Source organism: Colletotrichum lupini, chromosome 2 (genome assembly GCF_023278565.1).
Source record: "Colletotrichum lupini chromosome 2, complete sequence".
NCBI classification, from domain to species: Eukaryota; Fungi; Ascomycota; class Sordariomycetes; order Glomerellales; family Glomerellaceae; genus Colletotrichum; species Colletotrichum lupini.
The window spans coordinates 6,517,594-6,535,212 of record NC_064675.1 but is presented as its reverse complement, the minus strand read 5'-3'; the positions used below and the strand labels follow the sequence as shown (position 1 = coordinate 6,535,212).

The 17,619-nt window shown below is 53.0% G+C and overlaps 7 protein-coding genes across 7 annotated transcripts; 3 read left to right on the top strand and 4 right to left on the bottom strand.

Moving 5' to 3' along the window:
• Nucleotides 1-1,206: 1,206 nt before the first annotated feature.
• CLUP02_04316 (uncharacterized protein) lies at nucleotides 1,207-2,070 on the top strand (the record flags this gene model as incomplete). Its single annotated transcript, XM_049283331.1, has 1 exon — nucleotides 1,207-2,070. The coding sequence occupies one exon, from the start codon at nucleotides 1,207-1,209 to the stop codon at nucleotides 2,068-2,070; it is 864 nt and encodes a 287-aa protein (XP_049140474.1).
• Nucleotides 2,071-2,524: 454 nt separating this feature from the next.
• On the bottom strand, nucleotides 2,525-4,516 carry CLUP02_04315 (uncharacterized protein; the record flags this gene model as incomplete). Its single annotated transcript, XM_049283330.1, has 2 exons — nucleotides 2,525-4,402; nucleotides 4,478-4,516. The coding sequence occupies 2 exons, from the start codon at nucleotides 4,514-4,516 to the stop codon at nucleotides 2,525-2,527; spliced, it is 1,917 nt and encodes a 638-aa protein (XP_049140473.1).
• Nucleotides 4,517-5,137: 621 nt separating this feature from the next.
• Nucleotides 5,138-8,604, bottom strand: CLUP02_04314 (uncharacterized protein; the record flags this gene model as incomplete). Its single annotated transcript, XM_049283329.1, has 5 exons — nucleotides 5,138-5,180; nucleotides 5,257-5,440; nucleotides 5,690-6,435; nucleotides 7,317-7,895; nucleotides 7,997-8,604. The coding sequence occupies 5 exons, from the start codon at nucleotides 8,602-8,604 to the stop codon at nucleotides 5,138-5,140; spliced, it is 2,160 nt and encodes a 719-aa protein (XP_049140472.1).
• Nucleotides 8,605-9,381: 777 nt separating this feature from the next.
• On the bottom strand, nucleotides 9,382-10,462 carry CLUP02_04313 (uncharacterized protein; the record flags this gene model as incomplete). The annotated part of the gene is made up of 3 exons (XM_049283328.1): nucleotides 9,382-9,584; nucleotides 9,618-10,201; nucleotides 10,296-10,462. The coding sequence occupies 3 exons, from the start codon at nucleotides 10,460-10,462 to the stop codon at nucleotides 9,382-9,384; spliced, it is 954 nt and encodes a 317-aa protein (XP_049140471.1).
• Nucleotides 10,463-11,306: 844 nt separating this feature from the next.
• Nucleotides 11,307-12,997, bottom strand: CLUP02_04312 (RIO1 family protein; the record flags this gene model as incomplete). Its single annotated transcript, XM_049283327.1, has 2 exons — nucleotides 11,307-11,401; nucleotides 11,449-12,997. The coding sequence occupies 2 exons, from the start codon at nucleotides 12,995-12,997 to the stop codon at nucleotides 11,307-11,309; spliced, it is 1,644 nt and encodes a 547-aa protein (XP_049140470.1).
• A 448-nt stretch (nucleotides 12,998-13,445) lies between these two features.
• Nucleotides 13,446-14,718, top strand: CLUP02_04311 (uncharacterized protein; the record flags this gene model as incomplete). Its single annotated transcript, XM_049283326.1, has 6 exons — nucleotides 13,446-13,483; nucleotides 13,578-13,726; nucleotides 13,812-13,939; nucleotides 13,997-14,141; nucleotides 14,206-14,464; nucleotides 14,535-14,718. 6 exons carry the CDS (start codon nucleotides 13,446-13,448, stop codon nucleotides 14,716-14,718), a joined length of 903 nt encoding a protein of 300 aa, XP_049140469.1.
• A 382-nt stretch (nucleotides 14,719-15,100) lies between these two features.
• Nucleotides 15,101-16,757, top strand: CLUP02_04310 (uncharacterized protein; the record flags this gene model as incomplete). The annotated part of the gene is made up of 4 exons (XM_049283325.1): nucleotides 15,101-15,582; nucleotides 15,642-15,804; nucleotides 15,877-15,952; nucleotides 16,012-16,757. 4 exons carry the CDS (start codon nucleotides 15,101-15,103, stop codon nucleotides 16,755-16,757), a joined length of 1,467 nt encoding a protein of 488 aa, XP_049140468.1.
• Nucleotides 16,758-17,619: the final 862 nt, after the last annotated feature.

Here is a 17,619-nt window from a genome sequence, read left to right as displayed (position 1 = left end):
GTGAAGTGGGTTGGATGAGATGCTTAGCGTGGAATTCACTGCGACGCCGATGAGCTCTGCCATGTGATGTATGTCGGTCCAATGGATAAATTATTGGTTTTTGTAGCTTAAGGCCGAATGCCAGGTCGTTTTGTGTTGGTGTTTTGTGGAAGAATGGGAGACATCCTATATTGATGGGTCTTCTTTCCATTAAGCCCCAGTCCACTTTCGGACACGAATTGCCCAGATCGATCACTATTGCAAAAGCACCTGCATGGCTAGAAACGGGCATGGTCTCTATCGACACAGTACCACGTGGAGAAGTGCCACAAGCTGCAATCATTTGAGGCGTTCCGAAAGATAACGTTGGGATCCACTTCAGCCTTCACCAAGAGGACCAAGAAGAGTGATAATCAAAATCGGCTACGCTCACAGTTCCGACAAGAAGTGTACAAGTAAGGCTTCAATAAGTTTCCGATGCCGTGAAATGGGAAGTCCTAGAATCGACTTAGCCAAAATATCTGGGTTTTCAAATTCTTTCGAGCCACGACCTCACGTAAAGTGTCTTCAGGACTTTTTATGTCATATCCGCAAAACCGGCATGACTACAACGCCCCCTTTGCGACGGCAAGCGTTATGACTTGGTCATGCTACATATTCTTAAGTTTTGAATCCCTGTCGTATGGTCATATGGCCCATAACCGTTGAAACTCAAGTGGGAGCCGGCCGATTAGTAATCTACCCCTTGACTTCAACGACTGCCTAGGAATGACTCGGAAACCATACGTGTCGAGACACATCATACGAAGGCAAGTACTCAGATGCCTCCTGTTTCTTTGCATGGTAATGGTGTCCTTTTAACCGGTAGAAACGTGAAAGCAAGTCCATGCACCGTAACGCCCGTTTTCCAAAATTTTAATTCACATCTACGCTAGCAACTCAACCTCATCATTACTTGTCCAGCAAGACATGGCGAAATCGTTCTTTGCGAGAATCTTTCGACCGCCTTGGTCCAACACGACTTCACAAGGGTCACAATCTCTCAGCAACGAAACTCCTGAGAATGCGTATGACTTAATTGAACCATGGATCAAGAACGACTTGGATATATCTATAGATGCAACCAACCGCGATAGATGGCCCAGCCTCATCTTGCAGGCCCGAAAGCATATGAGATGCCACCCCTATCACCCAAAACGCCTGCCCAAAAGCTATCGCCCTTTCCAAATGATCGTGGACTCTCCAGAAGACGAAGACGAGAGGTCAAAGAAGGAAGTTGATATATCCGAACCGTCTACGTTCTTCCTATTCACGGACCTTCCAAAAGAGCTCAGAGACAAGATCTTGCTCTCGTCACAGAGCCCGATCATCATGGAGGGTTTCGCAGTGATGGACGAGGAATGGAGAGGGGGCCCGCAAGTACACTTCCGCTCGTACAGGTCCTGGACTCGAATACCTCTCTACGCCGTGAGCCGCGAGACGAGAGCGCTGGCCATCACCTTCTTCGGCAAACCGGATCCGCTCTCTGTACCGTTCAACCCGTCTCGAGACGCCATCTGCTTGGATTGGGATGATTCCAAGCAGGCTGAGCGTCGCTGGACGGGCAACCACAGAAGCCCAGGGCCCGTACTGATGACTCCCCGATGGAACGCAGCCGAGGAGTGGGCTATGCCGAGAGAACTGTGTGATAGAATCTGCCACATCAAAGTTGACGCGCGCCACGCCTCTTCCGAGAATGCAGACAAGGGAGACAAGGTGCCTTGGCGGCTTGTTTTTGGGCTGCTCAAAGAGCATTTCTCTAACATTACGATGTTGGAGGTGAAGCTGTCGGACTTGGACGATAAGAGGTTCGAGGGGACGTACGATCCGGTTGGTCAGGAGCTTTATAGGATTGATCAGCTGGATCTTTTGGACGAGCTGGAAGAAATGTCTGGGGATGGGCGGGTGCCGTTCCAGAACTTAAGGCGCTTTATCATCACACCGGAACTCCCGACTCCTCTCCAGGCCGAGAGAGAGATTCTCAAGTTTCGAAAGGTGGGGGGCAGCCATTTCAAAGTCTTTAGACAGGGTCAAATTCCCAAGGTTGGGTAGTGAACTGTCGTGATGGCTTCAACCATCCATGGCCTTACCGCACGTCACGTGACCTTGGTTACATAATCACCGAGGCCCACTTCGCTCGCACCCTCTATATCAGAGCGAGCTTCGTGCCTATTTCCTAGTTCCAATAGACAACCGTTCTGTTTATATACGTCGATGCCCCTACAGTGACTCTACGACATGAACCATGTTTCTACAAGGTAGTCTATGGATCATGCGCGGGACCTCAACTGGGTAGTATCATTTGGCCGAGTCTTCTTTGAAACTTCTGGCCATGTAGCTATCTGGTACTAAGGTAATATATAGTTCATGCTTTGCCGTACAGACACCTCACAGCACCGTTGTGTGAATGAGGGAATTGCCTACCTGGGCAAGCTTCCGCACTTCCTATTCAAAATGTGGTGAGCTACAGGTAACTTTCCTGGAGTCCAGACTTCAAGAAACCTGGCTATCGTTCCGGCCGTTTGTAATCAGAGGCAGGAATCCCAAAGATCTGATCAAATTTCCACAGGGCGTCCGGAAACTCGTCCAAATCCCTCACATCCGCCCCGCTTTCAAGTAGCAGTCTGGCCGTCTTCTCAGCGTGACCACGCTCGTACCTAAAGACCTCCGATGTACGCAGAGCAACAACAAGTGGAGGCAAGTGTCCGATCCTACCCAAGGACAGCCAACGTCCACCGGTAAGGCCTGCACCAGCCTCCAGCAGGGCGCGGACAAGGTCTACCTCCCGACCCTCAGCTGCGATAGACAAGGCCGTCCGTAGGATCAGTTGACCAAAAGCCCCAGTCAAAGTCGGTGCTATGGACTTTACGAATGCCAACCGCGACGCGTGCCAGATCTGGTATCTCGCCTCTGCTTGGGCGTCGCCTCTCGCGGAATAACGTAACAACCCATATGAAAAGGCGTGCATACTCGGCAGACACGCGATCTCAAGGGGCGTGAAGTCCTGGACCTGAAGACCGTTGCCGTTGCACCTCATGTGGAACACGCCGCCCTGCGAGAGAGACCGTTGAACCAATACAGGACAGCCGGCGCGAATGAATGCCGTAGTGGGCGAAGCTCCGATCGAGAGGAGGACACGCGCCTGGTCAAAAATGCCCATGTAGCAGGCCTCTATGAGAAGCGTGTGTCCCAAGCCGCGGTCGTCGTCAACATTGGCCCCGTGATGAACTAGTAAGGCAGCCCAATCCGCAAAGAAGTCTGGCCGTCTTTTCTTGTTGATTGACAGATATAAGGCATGCATCAGAGCGGTTCGGCCATCCATGTACGTCCATCTTACATTGACGTCGGCGCCAAAGAAAAAATAATTGCCAATGACCATGTAGTAGTTGTTGAAGGATAAGTGTCGAAGGAAGAGCGCCGCCACCCTCAAGAAATCATGATTCATGAGGCTTGCCAGCGTCAGTCTCGTGTAGAATCGGACGAGATAACCCAAGTCCATTGCTAGCACTGTTGGCAAGACTCTCAGCAGCATCTCTTCGTCGTCGTGGTCAAGAGCCATGTCGCAGAGACGCCAATATACCCCGCGTGTCTTTCCTTCTGCGTCGAGAAGTTCAGGATTGAGTAGTATTTTCCAATTGGGTTTGTGGTTGCACAGCAAGGTGAAGGCTTCGTAGTTGGCTTGATGGACAGCGATACTGAGCGGCGTCAGACAAAGTTCGTCGGGCATTGCTCGTCGGAGGCGGTGTATTTTGACAGCCGGTTTTTTGTGACAACGCGTCACGAAAATCTCGTCAAATTCCTGGTAAAAGAACCGCCGAAAGATGTTCGTCGGACTAACAAGAAACGGCGGATAGGACAGTAGTCGACTGGCAAGTTCCATATTGCGAATCTTTGCATTCTGGCTTGCTCCCGCCTTGAGGAATCTCTTCATGAGATCAATTCTGCCGAGTACGGTGGCCCAGTTGAGTAGATAGGGGTGTCTGTCAACCACCCTTTTGTGATAGATGAGGATGCAGCAATGATAAAAGCCTTTGCACGTTCGAGATAGTGCGTATATATCATCTACTACTCGAACGTCGACGCATTGAGCAATCCTCTCGATGATTTCCATTGGAAGAGTGGATATTGACGTCGGGGCCGAGGCCGACGACGCTGTCTCAACTTGAGTGGAAGCATCACTAAGATGCTCTGCTCTCATTCTTTCTCTTGTCTGGATGTGTTGATTCGGTACCCAGTATGTTGCTGAAAGTAATAAGATGGATGTGAAGCTCCAGTTTCCAACTTCTAGAGGGCGACTTGCGGGAATGTAATTTCTTACATTTGAATAAAACAGGCAACATTTAGTTTTCAGATCGAATAGCTTGATCATGAAGTTGAAGATGGGCTAGCTGCCGCGGGGGCTGCAAGGTCTAATAAAAGCTTTATTTTGACATTTCGGAGATACTTATGGCGTCAATACCTTGAAGAAGTCGGTTTGCAGGTGTTTGAGGAACTCCATGGTTGCGTTTCGGAGATGGCTACGGTATCATCGATACGTTTAAATCACAAACAGTACGTTTAAATCACAAACAATTCCAGTCAATCAGACCATTGAGGTTGCCTTCATCGCTTCCTAGATTATCATCAACCGTGAGCGCGAGCGAGAAACAAACCGCGTCCCCCTTCAAACAACAAAGCTAAGAGAAATTAACCATGCCAGGTGAGTGATAAAGACTATCGTCAATGAACGAAAGAAATTGACCCATGCCAGCTGTAGTAAACTTAACATTATCTGATAGTACGACTGAGTACCTTGGGCAGGGCGGCCGTGAGCACTCAACCCGCGGCAGAATAAGCGTTCCGAACACTGAGTAACGCAATATCGCGGCAATGATGTTGACCAGTGATCCTATTCAGACAAGGGACAAGTATTTGTGGTTGAGAACTTGAAGGTAGCAAGGCAAGTCATTATAGCATCGCATCTGGGTACGACCTGTTCTCTCGTACTACGATGGATGTCCCCGGCCCGTGAGGACTTCAAGAGTAACTATTCCGCAACCGCCTACAGCGTCTCGTAACATGTTCCGCATCATCCGCATTATAGGAACGCACCATAATACTCTCTCCGATTCAGCTTACTCTAACACCAATCTTCACACAAGATGTTGTCTTCACCTCCCATACTTGATCCAGACAGCACACCCTCCCACAAAGAAAATCCCTAACAGTATCAAATTCGTCAATACCCCTTCAACCCACCTCTTAATCGCCATCTCCTCCCTCGCCTTCCAGCCGCCCCCAGGCCCAGCGGCATTCGCGTGCGGGAACGGCACATCGGGCACCTCCTTACCCAGGAACTTGCACAGAGGCTCCCATCCTTCATCGGCGGACCACTCGAGCAATCGGTCAGCGGGCACCATGCCTCGGATCATGTCGCAGTGTTCTATTACGTGCCGTTAGTCCCGTCATCCCACGAGGTTTTCCTGCCGCGAGACGTGGGTCCGTCTTGTCGGCGGAGGTCTCGTAGATCAGACCACGAGCATCCACTCAAGGCCAGGCAAGACTCTTGTGACGCGCGTGCAGAAAAGGCTTGTGCTTGAAAGAAGCAATAGAAAAGGCTTGACCCCCCAAAAAAGCAACATTGAGCCGACACTAAAGCAGTAGTCAGGACAAGAAAAAGAAAAATACTTACCACGATAAACCCACTTGCCGTTCCTCCTAATCGCTCTCGCCATATCGCCATCCGGCGCGCGGAAGAACAAGGCCCACAAGAACCTCTCATACACGTGCCACGCCCAAAACGCCTCTCGATCCAACAGACTCGACACCCAGAAGCTCCAGCTCTCATTCACGTGAACCAGCGTTTTGACCGCGCTCTTATGCCACGAGTCAAGGTCCCGCCGCACATTGAGCACAACTTTGGCCTCGGGGTACGCTCGGATCATCTCCGCCGCAAAGCAACTCGCCGCTGCGTCCGTCACCGCGACACAGTGGCCCAGCAGCTCGTCAAATTCCTCAGCTGTGATCTGGCAGTCGCCTTCTGATGATGTGTCATCAATCTCTTTGCCTCCTTTGCGTTTCGGCGAGGATGACCCGCCACCGCCGTACCACTTCTTCCGAGCAAGCTTCCCCCATCCCGTAGCAGGAATCGGCGGGTCGTCGTAGACGATATCCCAGCCGTGATAGGTATGATCGTACCCGAGCGCAAGTAGAGCCTGCTGCAGGGACTCGGTAGCGCTGCGCGGCGGACCGACGCAGAGAACTTGCATCGGCTTCGTGCGCTTGCGCTTCGGCGGTGGAGGGATGCGGTAGACATGGTTCTCTAGGAAGCGCCACCACCAATGGTCGAGGCTTGACATTGGCGAATGCATGGCGGCACGGTACGTTTTGTTTCGTTCCGTTTCGTTTCGTTGGCGGCAAATTCGTCTCCCGCGGTCGCTAGTTTAGTCCCGCGTCTGTCGGTTGTTCCCGTAGCTCGACCCGATGTTTCTCGCGGGTATTTCGTCTCGTTCCGTTAGTACTTCGCTATGAATTGCGAGTGTCTTTGAGCGCCGGTGATCTCAAGATTCCCAAAGACCGAAGATGAGCTGAGCTGAAGATGAAAAGAAGCCACAACCGAGCGTGCATATGTTAGTGCCGCAGACATCAAAACGTGCGACAGCTCTCGTATTATATAACAGCAGAGAGCTCTCTACCCCCAGTCAGGTCACTCCACCGAGAGGAAACAGGAGACATGTGCTCACAGACAATGGAAACGTTTTGTTGGAGACCGTCGTGCCGCCATAGCGTTTGCAGAGCTGACTTTTTCGTTTCTTCTCCTGTTACAATAAGTAGCAAGCAAGCGGCAGGAAGATTGCATGATCCATCCCTACAAATTCCGAGAACGAAGGAGGGTTACTTTACAAAACGCTGGCGCGGAAGGGGAGAACATGGGTATCGGATGAGGGGCAGAGGCACAGAAGCATGAAGGACAGCCTCCGCACGGCGCACGGCTCGGCCGCGGTGCTCTCGCCTTCCCCACATCCGATACCTCCGCAAAGCGTCAGCACTCGAGAACTAGAAAGCTTGCTTCCAGGACAGCTCTGCGTAATCAGAGAAGTGAACCAACTTGACAGACGTCTGTTTGGAACTTGAAATGCCTTGGTATAGTGTGATGCGCCGGCCGAACGAGGCGAGCCTCAGACGAACCGTGACGTGTGACGGGGCCTATACATGAACCGAGACAAGCCTGCCTTCTAGGCTGTCAACCTTCGGTCTCGGCTTCTCAGCCATGCTTGCAAACCCAGTATCCAGTCTTGCTCCCCTCTGCTGAGTCTAACGACCGCCAGAACTTGGTCCATCCAGGGCGACCGTCGCTCCGCAGGTACTCCACCTCCTTGACCTCGCCCTCGCTCTTCTGGCTCTCTGCTGTGAGAAGTGCTGTGTAGAGTGATTGATAAAACAGAACCTGCTTCTCAATCTCCACTGGCATCGTGTCAATGGGACCTAGGATGAGAGACTCCAGCTCGTCTGTGTCCACCTCACCGAGAGTGGAGATGAGGAGCGTTGTCACATTTGGTCGAGGAACCGGGACCCTACGAACGGAGCCCTCAAACGAAATATGTAACCGACGGAGGGCAGGGAAGTTTGGCGCGATGCTTTTGATAATGTTCAGATACTGATCTCGGGGGCTCAGTGCGCGAAGCTCAGTGATCGTGGGTGCTCCAGGTGATGGCCGCGGGGACTTGTCTAACGATTTGTCGACAAGGGACTCATCACGATCCGGTATGCGTATTTCTAGAGATGTGATCCAAGTGAAGTGCGGCGTAGCGATGGCGTACGGAAAATACATAGCCTCAAGCCTCTGCTCGAACTTGAATGTGTTGCTCGCGTACAAGACCTGTATCGTCTCTTCGTAGCTGTAATTCAGTCAGTACTGGTCATCTGATGTGACACAACCGCTGTTGGCTTAGTCTCATGCGTTACGATGAACTCGCCCAGGTGCGGAGAGCAAACTCACGCTCTTCGGCATGTCAGCAGCCACGGGAGTATACCCAGATATGTCTCCTTAGGACCACACGTCTGGTAGAACCCTCTAGGACACTGATCAGACAGTTTGGTCTCGAGCTTGCGGTCCTCGGGGCCGCACACGCAGCTCCACCAGTACCACTGCGGCGTCATACTCGCATCGGCAAAAGGCGGATCCATAGGCGACACGCTCGGTGAATGGGGGTACCAAGCCGGCACAGGTTGATGGCCTTTCCTCCATCTCACATCTGGCTGGAGGCTGCGGCGATACAGTAAGTACAGGTGTAGGATCTTGCGGCCAAAAGCCAGCTGGTAAATCTGGTAGCGGAGGTCGGATGAGAGGACCTCGAAGAACGGCCCCGCAGAGCCACCCGCACGCTTCTTCGCTTCCCTGGACGGCTGCCGTGTCCGGATGGGCAGAGAAATCTGGTAAGAGGCGACGGCCTCGGCGTCGGGGGTTACTTCGGCTCGGTCGTCTCCTTTGATCGACGTGGCCGGAACTGCGTCCGCATCCGAAGCGGTGAGAGGCGCGTCGCGCGGCATGGCCCGCGGTAATGTGTCGCGACCCAGGGTTGGTATTTGGAGGGGTAGTTCCGACATGGCTGCTGGGCGCCGTACCGAACGGCAGAGCAGATGGCGGCGCAGATGTTGATCAGTTTGCCCGACTATCTGCTGTTCTTGTTGAAGTTAAGAAAGCAAGAGATGTTGCAGGAGTAAGGAAACCCAGTGAGGTAAGGCAGCAGATGGTCTTGCAGACTTGAAGTACCGCCTAAACGAACTATCTGGACGCCGGGCATGACTCCGAGAAGGTCCCGGATCGGGGCGACTGCCCTGAATTTGACGATAAGGCGGTCTTCGGTACGTACTCTTCACCAGGTCCCAGTTCCAGGAAGGTCCTCCACACAGTGCGAAATTTGGCAGGGAAGAGCAGCCAGCGGATTGACGAACGGCCATGTTACAGTGCCTAGACTGTACCCCTGAATCCTGCCACTGAAGCAACCGCAAGCGGCCTTAGGTCAAGAATGCAGATGCGTCTGGGAGGATTCAGCCATGAAGGCAACTCTGGAAGAAATTAATCACTAAGGCAACCCTGATTGGCGGCGCATCTGTGAGGGCTCAACCTCACGTTCGTCAAATAATCACGGGCAAGTCAGCCTCGGGAATAAGACAGATGATTCTCTTAATGTTCGCGTCTTGACAAGAGCCTGAGACTATGCTAGCAACTTTCCCCAGCATCACGCCCCTGAACTAATGGCTGCCGGTGACTATCAGGCCTCAGAGCCTCCAAAAATCTTCCAAGCAAGTAACATTCTCGCCGTCCACCCTTGTTTCTCGTTGTTTCTTTCTCGTACATGCTCATACATGAGCGGTAAGTAACTAGAAACCCATCGCGATCAGAACCCCAACGACGATGCCAATGCCCGAGACTGTGAGCCGCTGCGCTGGGCTCTGAGTCACGACGGCTGGCGTGGACGTCGCGGTGGCAGCAGGAGGGTCGTCCGTTAGAATGAGAGTCTGGAACATCGGTCCATCGGGGGTCGATGTAGCAACGGGAACAGTGACATTGCCGGGAGGAGGAACGGCAACGGGAGGGTCGTCGTACGAGGTCAGACTGGTGACGTTGGGGTCGCTGGGAGTCGTCTGAGATGGCGAGGACGGGTTGGTGTATGTCTCAGTCATCGGCGCAGCCGGTGGTGCGGTAGCCACGGGAGGATCCGACTGGACACTGCCGTAACTCTGCAATCCAGGGGTGCTCTTTGGCGGGACATGAACGATGACCGTCTGAACGACAACTGTGGGAGCTGAAGGAGACGCTGGCGCCAGAGTAGTGGGAGTGCCCGACAGCACGGTGCAGGAAGTTGTCAGACCATCGCTACCAGGCGTGACGCTCTGGATGATGACGGTAGATCTCGTAGCCAGTTTCACGGTACGGGTGATGGGAGGGAGTCGGATTGTGGAGTACGTGATATCTGAACCTGGATCGTTGCCAACTGGACCGGTCGAGGCCGGGCCAACGGGAGACGGATCAGAGGGGAGCGGCATCTCGTTACAGGCCTTGTACACATTGGCATAGCTGCAGGTCGGTGGGTTGAAAAATCCACACTGGCCAAGCGCGGTGTTGCGGTTGCACGGGTAGCTACAGAGAGCCTCGTTCACGACTGGGAAGCTCTGGATGCTGCTCCCACAACGACAACCACTATTGCGGCGGAACAATCCATCATCAGTATCAATGTTCAGCTGGGATGATAATGTAGAGAATGGCCATGCATATGCCCTGGAAGATGACTTACTCGGGGAAAGTAGCAGCGTAGTTGCGACCGGTGCAAGCCGATTGACACTGCTCAGGGGTGTAGCCTTTACCAAAGTCGACAAAAGCGTCGAACTTGTCCGAGGTGACACTGACGCATCCGAGATACTCGAAGCCGGAGATGACATGGTTGGCCTGAGCCGCGACCATGACAGCCACCAGCAAGATGAGGAGAGGCTTCAACATGTTGAGCGGTCGTCGGGAGTAACGAGTGGAGGTAGTTTTGCCTTGAAAAAGGTCGGAAATCGGCAACGTCTTAGTGAAGGTGGAAGAAACGAGTGATGATGGACTCAGAGTTGAGGATGAAAGAGTGTCCGAAGTGTGATTCTGTGGAGGGTTGAAGGAATTTGTGGAAGAAAAAGAGGCGAGACCTAAGGATCCGTGAGAAGAGGCAAGAACGGGATGCCTAGATACCTTCCGCCGTCAACGTGAAATTGCGGAAGGCAGGAGTAAGGTGCAGGAAGGCGGGAATACGTGCCTTCCTCACCTTCGAACGTCGCTCACCTTCGCAGCTAAGTACTCTAGTACCATACGAGGCAGGTAGGCACCCGTCCCACCTTGGGCAGAGGGAAAGAGGCATATTGAGGAAAGGGCAGGGTGTCACATCACGAAGTCCAAAGGAAGAAATGGCGAAGAAGATGCCTTTGATTATCTGCTCGGTATATGTCGTCACTGATGGATGGGCTCGACCTGAATAGCCCACACTCTTCCATGCCCAGGTTCTAACACCGCCGCAGAATGGTAGCAATCGTCAGAGCTCTCCTTGATCATCACGATACCCTCGAGGCGTGTGAAACCTCCAGAGCATTCTAGAGCCAGTTATGACGGGCAAGGAGCGGTTACGGCGCAAGAGCCAAAACACGGCATCCCGCCCGTCCGTGGCCGATCGAGTCTTCATCACCCGATTGCATACACATGAATATGTCCTCCGCCGCCAGACCTATCCTCGCTGGAGCCCATGCGGCTCGCTTGCTCTAGTCCCCGAGTCAGCAGTCTAGTGCTTCTTTCTTGACGACGCAGAGACGAGCTTCTTCTTGACGCTCTTGGGAATCTTCTCCTTGCGCTTCTCGCGCTTGGCCTCCTTAACCGCTTGCTTGTGTTGCTGTGTTGTGTTAGTAACGCTACTCCTCAAAGACCACGATTTAGACTTGCCTTCTTCTCCTCCTTGTCTTCGTGCTTGCGCCCCCTAGGCCGGCCCTTGTCAAACTTGGAATCGTCCTCCTCGCCACTGGCCAGAGAAGCTCCGCTGCCTGACTCGTCCTCTGATGTCTCTTCCTCCTCCTCCTCTTCTTTCTTCTCTTCGTCCTTGACGACAGTGTCGGCCAAAAGGTTCTTGTAGACAAGCTGATCACCATCACCCTGCCCGATCTTGGCGGCATCCTTCTCAATGTCGTAGACCTGTTCGAGGGTCTGGGGAATGTACTGTTTCCGGAAGACCTCGTTGTCAACCTCCTGCTCGGCAGCAGCTTCCTCGTCGTCCGCAGGTCTGTTGGTGTACAACTGCTCGATAGCCTCGCCCAGGGCGGGCTCTTCGACAGGGCCGTCTGTCGCAGAGATGAAGTCAAAGATGCTGCGGTCGCTGAGCGTATCGACGCCCTTTCTCCTGAAGAAGTCGCCGACGTTCTTGATATCCATGCGCAGGAACTCCAACGCCCGCGGGTGATCGGGCTCTACACTCTGGGATACGTCAATGATATACAGCTTTCCAGCGTTGTACAGGACGTTGTACTCGCTCAGATCGGCGTGGACGAGCCTGCAAATCTGGTATATCCGGCGCATGAGGCCCAGCAGCTGAACGTACAGTGCCCTCCACTGCTCTTCGACGTCGTCTCCAGTCAGATTTGCGTCTCTCAGGCGGGGATACGCCCATCCCTTCTTGTCGCCAAGGAAACCCATGGCCAGAACGTGCAGCTTCAGGCTGATGGGTTCTGGGCACGGGATGCCCGCAGCGTGTATTCTCCTTAAGTTACGGAACTCCTTCTCAGCCCACAGCTTGACCATCTTTCTGTTGCTGCTCTTGTCGAAACCCTTCTGGAAACGATGCTCGCCAGCGATGTATCTTTCGCGATCCTTGAAGACGAGAATCGAAGTCTTGTACACCTTAATGGCGCGCTGAACATTAGGACCGTCTCCCTCGGGGTGCAGAATGGCGTGGTAGACGTTGGCCTCTTTTCCAGTGCTGATGGCACCGTGGATTTCACTGACGATGCCGCGGTTGATCATCTGCAGCAGGATCATGCGCGTACGCTGATCCAGAACCTGCTCACTTGTCGCGCGGTCCGCCTTGTCCTTGCTCTTCTCATCGGTATCCTTGACGCTATCCAATCTGATCTTGGCAGCATGCTTGGAAAGTGCTGTGATCTGGTCGTCGACGCTCGACTTGGTATTGGCGGTCGGTCTCTGGACGTTGGAACGCGGGACGGCGTTGTCGTTGTTGTTGAACATGCGCTGGCGGTTGTAGGACTTTGTCAGATCGCCAGAGTCGGCAGTCCAGTCCTCGTCATCAATCTCTTCATCCTCGCCAAAGACGTCCTCCAAGTCGTCGTCGTCTTCTTCCTGGCCTGTGGCATCGTGGGGCACGGTTCTCAGCTCGGCGGGGATGTCTTCGGTCTGTTCGTAGCCCTGGTTGGGGCGGTATGTATAGGGGGGCTCATGGGGAGCAGCGGGAGACTCGTTGGAAGCCATGATGAGCACTTCTCCTTTGGATTGGCGGTGCTCGTGATGTAGCTTGTCTGTGGCTTGGTGCTGGCTCGAGGCTTTTCAAGGTAGAAACAGTGGTTGCTTAGAGCGTGGATGTTGAGTACCCCTCTGCCCCTCCATCGTCGCCCGGGATTTTCGAATTTTTTATCTTATCAGCGGTGGCGGACGTGGCGGGGTCGTTGGACTCATTTGGGGGGGAATTTGGGTCCGTGCCCAATGATGAGTCAACATCACGGCGAGTGACTGCGGTTTCTCAGTGAATCAAGGTGAATCACCGCTGGAAATTTGGAAAGGTGAGCACTAGAAACGCGCTCGCTAAAGAAATAGGCGAAGCTCGCGCCGCATCCGACAAGTGGGTCCAATTGACGTGCGTTCCAAGTCAGGTACGAAGAGGTACGGAGTACCTGCACCTCCCATTAATTCTCCGGGAGTAATGAGACAACCTCAGGCGCTGACCGCCAACTTCAACTCGTGACAAGACAACACACCGCGAGCTTAGAAATAGACGCTCCAACTCCACCCCGACATCACCTCGATGCGACAAGGTGTCTGACTACCTATGCAGCATGCAACATATGCATACAACGCATCTCATCATGGATCGTCTCAAGGTTGCGTCTGCCGCGGTACGCGAACGTGACCGCCTCGGTCCACGAACAAGCCAACGGGGTTCCGAGATGTCGCCTCGGGTGTGGTTCCTCAAGTCTCGGCCGGGTGTTTTAGTCTAGACAAGCTGTTGTGAAAGTCCTGGACGGTTATATTTTTTCCTTTTTGCTTCACCGATTACGTCTCATTCTAGGATACGAAGGCGTCCGCTTTCACAACAGAGACCGAGACGGGCGTTCCAGGGTGCAATCTAGGCTAGTTCGGAATAGACATCGTGATCCTCGAAACTCTACCGAACCCTCCCCGACTCTCTACCTTCACGTTCTGTTGAGCTAAAACTGATGAACTATCCAAGACACCCCGTGTTCTATGCCTTAGCCGGGTATGATCTCTCGCGACTTCGTCGGCGTTCGCCCATCATTTCAGCGCTCTGGGCATCTGTTTGCGCTTGGGTCTTCATCATCCCACTTTACACATGGCACTGCCGTCCTGCCGTCATCGACTGATGCGAGTTATTGTTCTAGTCACAATAACTTTGTTCTTCCGCTAAATCCCGCAAGATCATGAGCTCGCTCAAGCAGTCTGAGAGGCATTTAGATTTGCCGCCCGAACCTTTCAATTGCTTAGGCACAACTCTCGCCAAGATGTCAAGTCTCGCGGGAAACGGCGCTCTATCAGTATTGGGCACGTTGTCTCGCGTTGCCGAAATACGTTGCGCGCAAATCCAGAACAGTCTCTGGCCTCAACTTGGTTTACCCCAGGCAGGCGACTAGACAAGCTCTACTCCCACGCTTCGCCTGTTAAGTTCATTTCAGCTACTGCAACTGTCTGGGGACTCAGTTCAAGGTGATATCATGAATTCAAAGCTACGACGAACACCGCAGACATCAAGCTCATATTTGGCTTCGTAGCTTAGCCTTCAGCCATCACCATTCCTCCCTTCGGGAACCAGCGCGGCCGAGAAGTATGCCGATCGAACCCACGCCGTTCGCCTTTGCCGAAAGTCACTATGCACTACCGGCAGCTGTCAACGGGCAAGCGAGATGTACCAGGGCGGTGGTGCCGCCGCCGAAGCGACCATCTCCAGGCACGGCCCTTGAGCGGGGAGCAAAAGGTTATTATAACGTTTGCCGAGCAAGACTCCCAACGCTACGCACAGCCAATGACACCCGTTCACCAGATCATAGGCAATAGTTCTCAGGCTAAGACAGGGTCAGCCTACCCATCCATGCACAAATAACCTCTGTCTCATCGCAATATGGTAGTTCCCTATACTTTGCCTAGTCTTTGCTGGTTGAAACTAGCCGATGGCTAGGATCTGCGCTCTTGTCTTCTTATATCGTCAATCTTCCCTGCCCCAATTTCCTGTCTCCTACCTCTTAGGGACTGATGCTTGATGTCTTTCTGATTCTATAATCTTTCGTTTGCGGTGAATATTGCTCAGCATCAGTCAGTAGCCTCCAAGCTTAGTCGCCAGGCGTGATGACTTCCTGCAAGCGTTGGGCCTGGCTGTTTGGAGCTATCTTCGTGCTTCTCACACTCACTACGCCCGGTAACGCTCATCATAAGAAGAAACCGGACACGTTAGCCCCGCCGCCGGCCCCAATACCGAGACCATCCGTATCTCAAGGGCCAAGACCAAAGCCTCCCCCAGCGCCTGTTCCGATAGCACCGCCGGGTCCCAAGCCAAAGCCAACGGTAACTCCAACTTCGATACCAAAAGCACCTCCTGCGCCGGTGCCCATCGCACCGCCGGCGCCTAAGCCGGAGCCGAATCCACCAAAGGCGAAGCCCGAGTTCACAGAGGAGGAGATGAATAATGGAACGGCTCTGGCAAAACTCAACAAGAGGGCACTCGAGAATGTGCGGAGGATCAATGTGCCACAGAAACATCCAATATCCAACATTACGACCAATGGTACGAGGTTGTGCCAGGGAGAAGGCGTGTTGATGAGGAAAGAATGGTGAGTAGATGAACTCCGTCCTCTTGGGTTCCCAGGGGCGATTACTAATCTCTTGATAGGCGGAAGTTGACTGTCACGGAAAGGAAGTCCTTCATAACCGCCGTGCAATGCATTATGAACGAGCCGGTCATATCGGATCCCAAGAGAGTGCCGATGGCAAAGTCTCTTTATGACGATTTTGTAGCTGTTCACTACACTAGCTTCCGCAACACACATCTTACAGTAAGTCTTTGCCATGATACGACATACATCATAATACCTACATCGTGACTGGTATGCTGACGATCACCCTAGGCCTCATTCTTTGCATGGCATCGTTATTACTTGGCTAGCTTCGAGCAAAGACTACGCACTCAATGTAGATACAAAGGTTCGCACTTCGGTGTATGGTTTTTGCCATGGCAACTTTCGCGAAGCTAATTCCAACAGGTGCTCTTCCATACTGGGAATGGGGACTCGATGTAAACAACCCAGCCGCCTCACCCCTCTTTGACGGCACCGAGCTCTCACTAGGAGGTGATGGCGAGTTCATCCCCCACGATGGCCTGCAACTACGTCAGCCCTTCTCGAACAACACTATTAAACTCAAACCCGGGACCGGAGGAGGTTGCATCAAGTCAGGCCCCTTCCAGAACATGACCGTCCACATTGGTCCCGCCGCACTCGCGCAATACGGCACCACGAGGCCCTTCAACGTCACAGATCCCCTACAAGACCTGCCTAGATGTCTGAAGCGGGACCTGAACAAGGATGTGGCCCAGCGGTTCAACTCATTTAGGAACACGACGACTCTCATTCTCGAGCAGACCAATATTAAGAACTTCTCTTCGCTATTACAAGGAGACGATCGCTTCTTCCCCAACACACTGGGAATCCACGGCGGTGGTCATTTCATTATTGGTGGCGACCCCGGGGCGGATGGTGTCATCGCACCCGGCGACCCGGCATTCTGGGTCCATCAAGCCCAGGTCGATCGTGTGTACTGGATCTGGCAGAACCTTGATTTGAAGAATCGCCAGGGAGTGTTTGGTACGATGACTCTTCAGGATAACCCAAAAAGCCCTGAGGGTAGTGTCGAGGATGATATTGACCTCACGCCTCTCAACTCGCCAGTAAAGATCAAGGACCTCATGAACACGGTTTCTGGGGCGCCGCTTTGCTACATGTACGAATAGTAGAATCCTGTTAGCGACTGTTTGACTCTCAATAGATTTGATACCCCTTGGCTTCTCTTCTCATATGGCTTAACACCGATGACACCGTCTCAGCGTTGGACCTAAGTATTTGGATGTCTTGCCTCTCTATAAACACCCAACCTAAAGTTTCTTCTTTCAGTGACGTATAGATTCGTCTACATTTTCAGCCGTAACAGCAAGCCGCCTCAATCACCATCGGTGTATCCTACTCAAGTTGGAACCATGGCTTCAAGCATTGAGGTGGGGTGGCGAGCGCCGCAGCGGCTGATCATTAAACGGGTCCACGGGAGTCTTGTAAAGAGCGACCAATATACTTTGTGACTGGGTTTGCATTTGCATTCCGTTGTTACTGGTCCACTGTATAGAGATACTCTGTCCCGAGTCAGGGTTTGCGATGATCTACATGGAGCTGATGCCTCAACTCATACAACTCTCAATTAACTCTCCTCCGCCTCAAAATCGCCTCGTTCTCGTAAGTCCAGTGAGTGCGAAAGACTGGACGAGAAGCCTTCTCGAAAAGGAAGCTGCTCGTTACATTTTAGAACTCTAGAAAAAAGGGAAGGAAAAAAGGGTGCACAAGTTCACTCCAACCGACTGAGCTTCCCAGTCATCCAGCGAAACCTAGGACTACCGTTCGTGGCCCGACATTCACCCCGTCCGCTCCTCGCGACGAGGGAACAACCTAGTGACGATCGAAAACAAGCTTTTCTAAGATTAGACGGTAGCGCCCACAAGAGCCGTACGTCCTCCCACTTCGGGTCCCCGCCGAAAGCCCCTTTCATCCTCGTAGCCTGTAGCTTGGGGGGACGTGCCCCGTCGTCGGTCGATCGGGCCCGTCAAA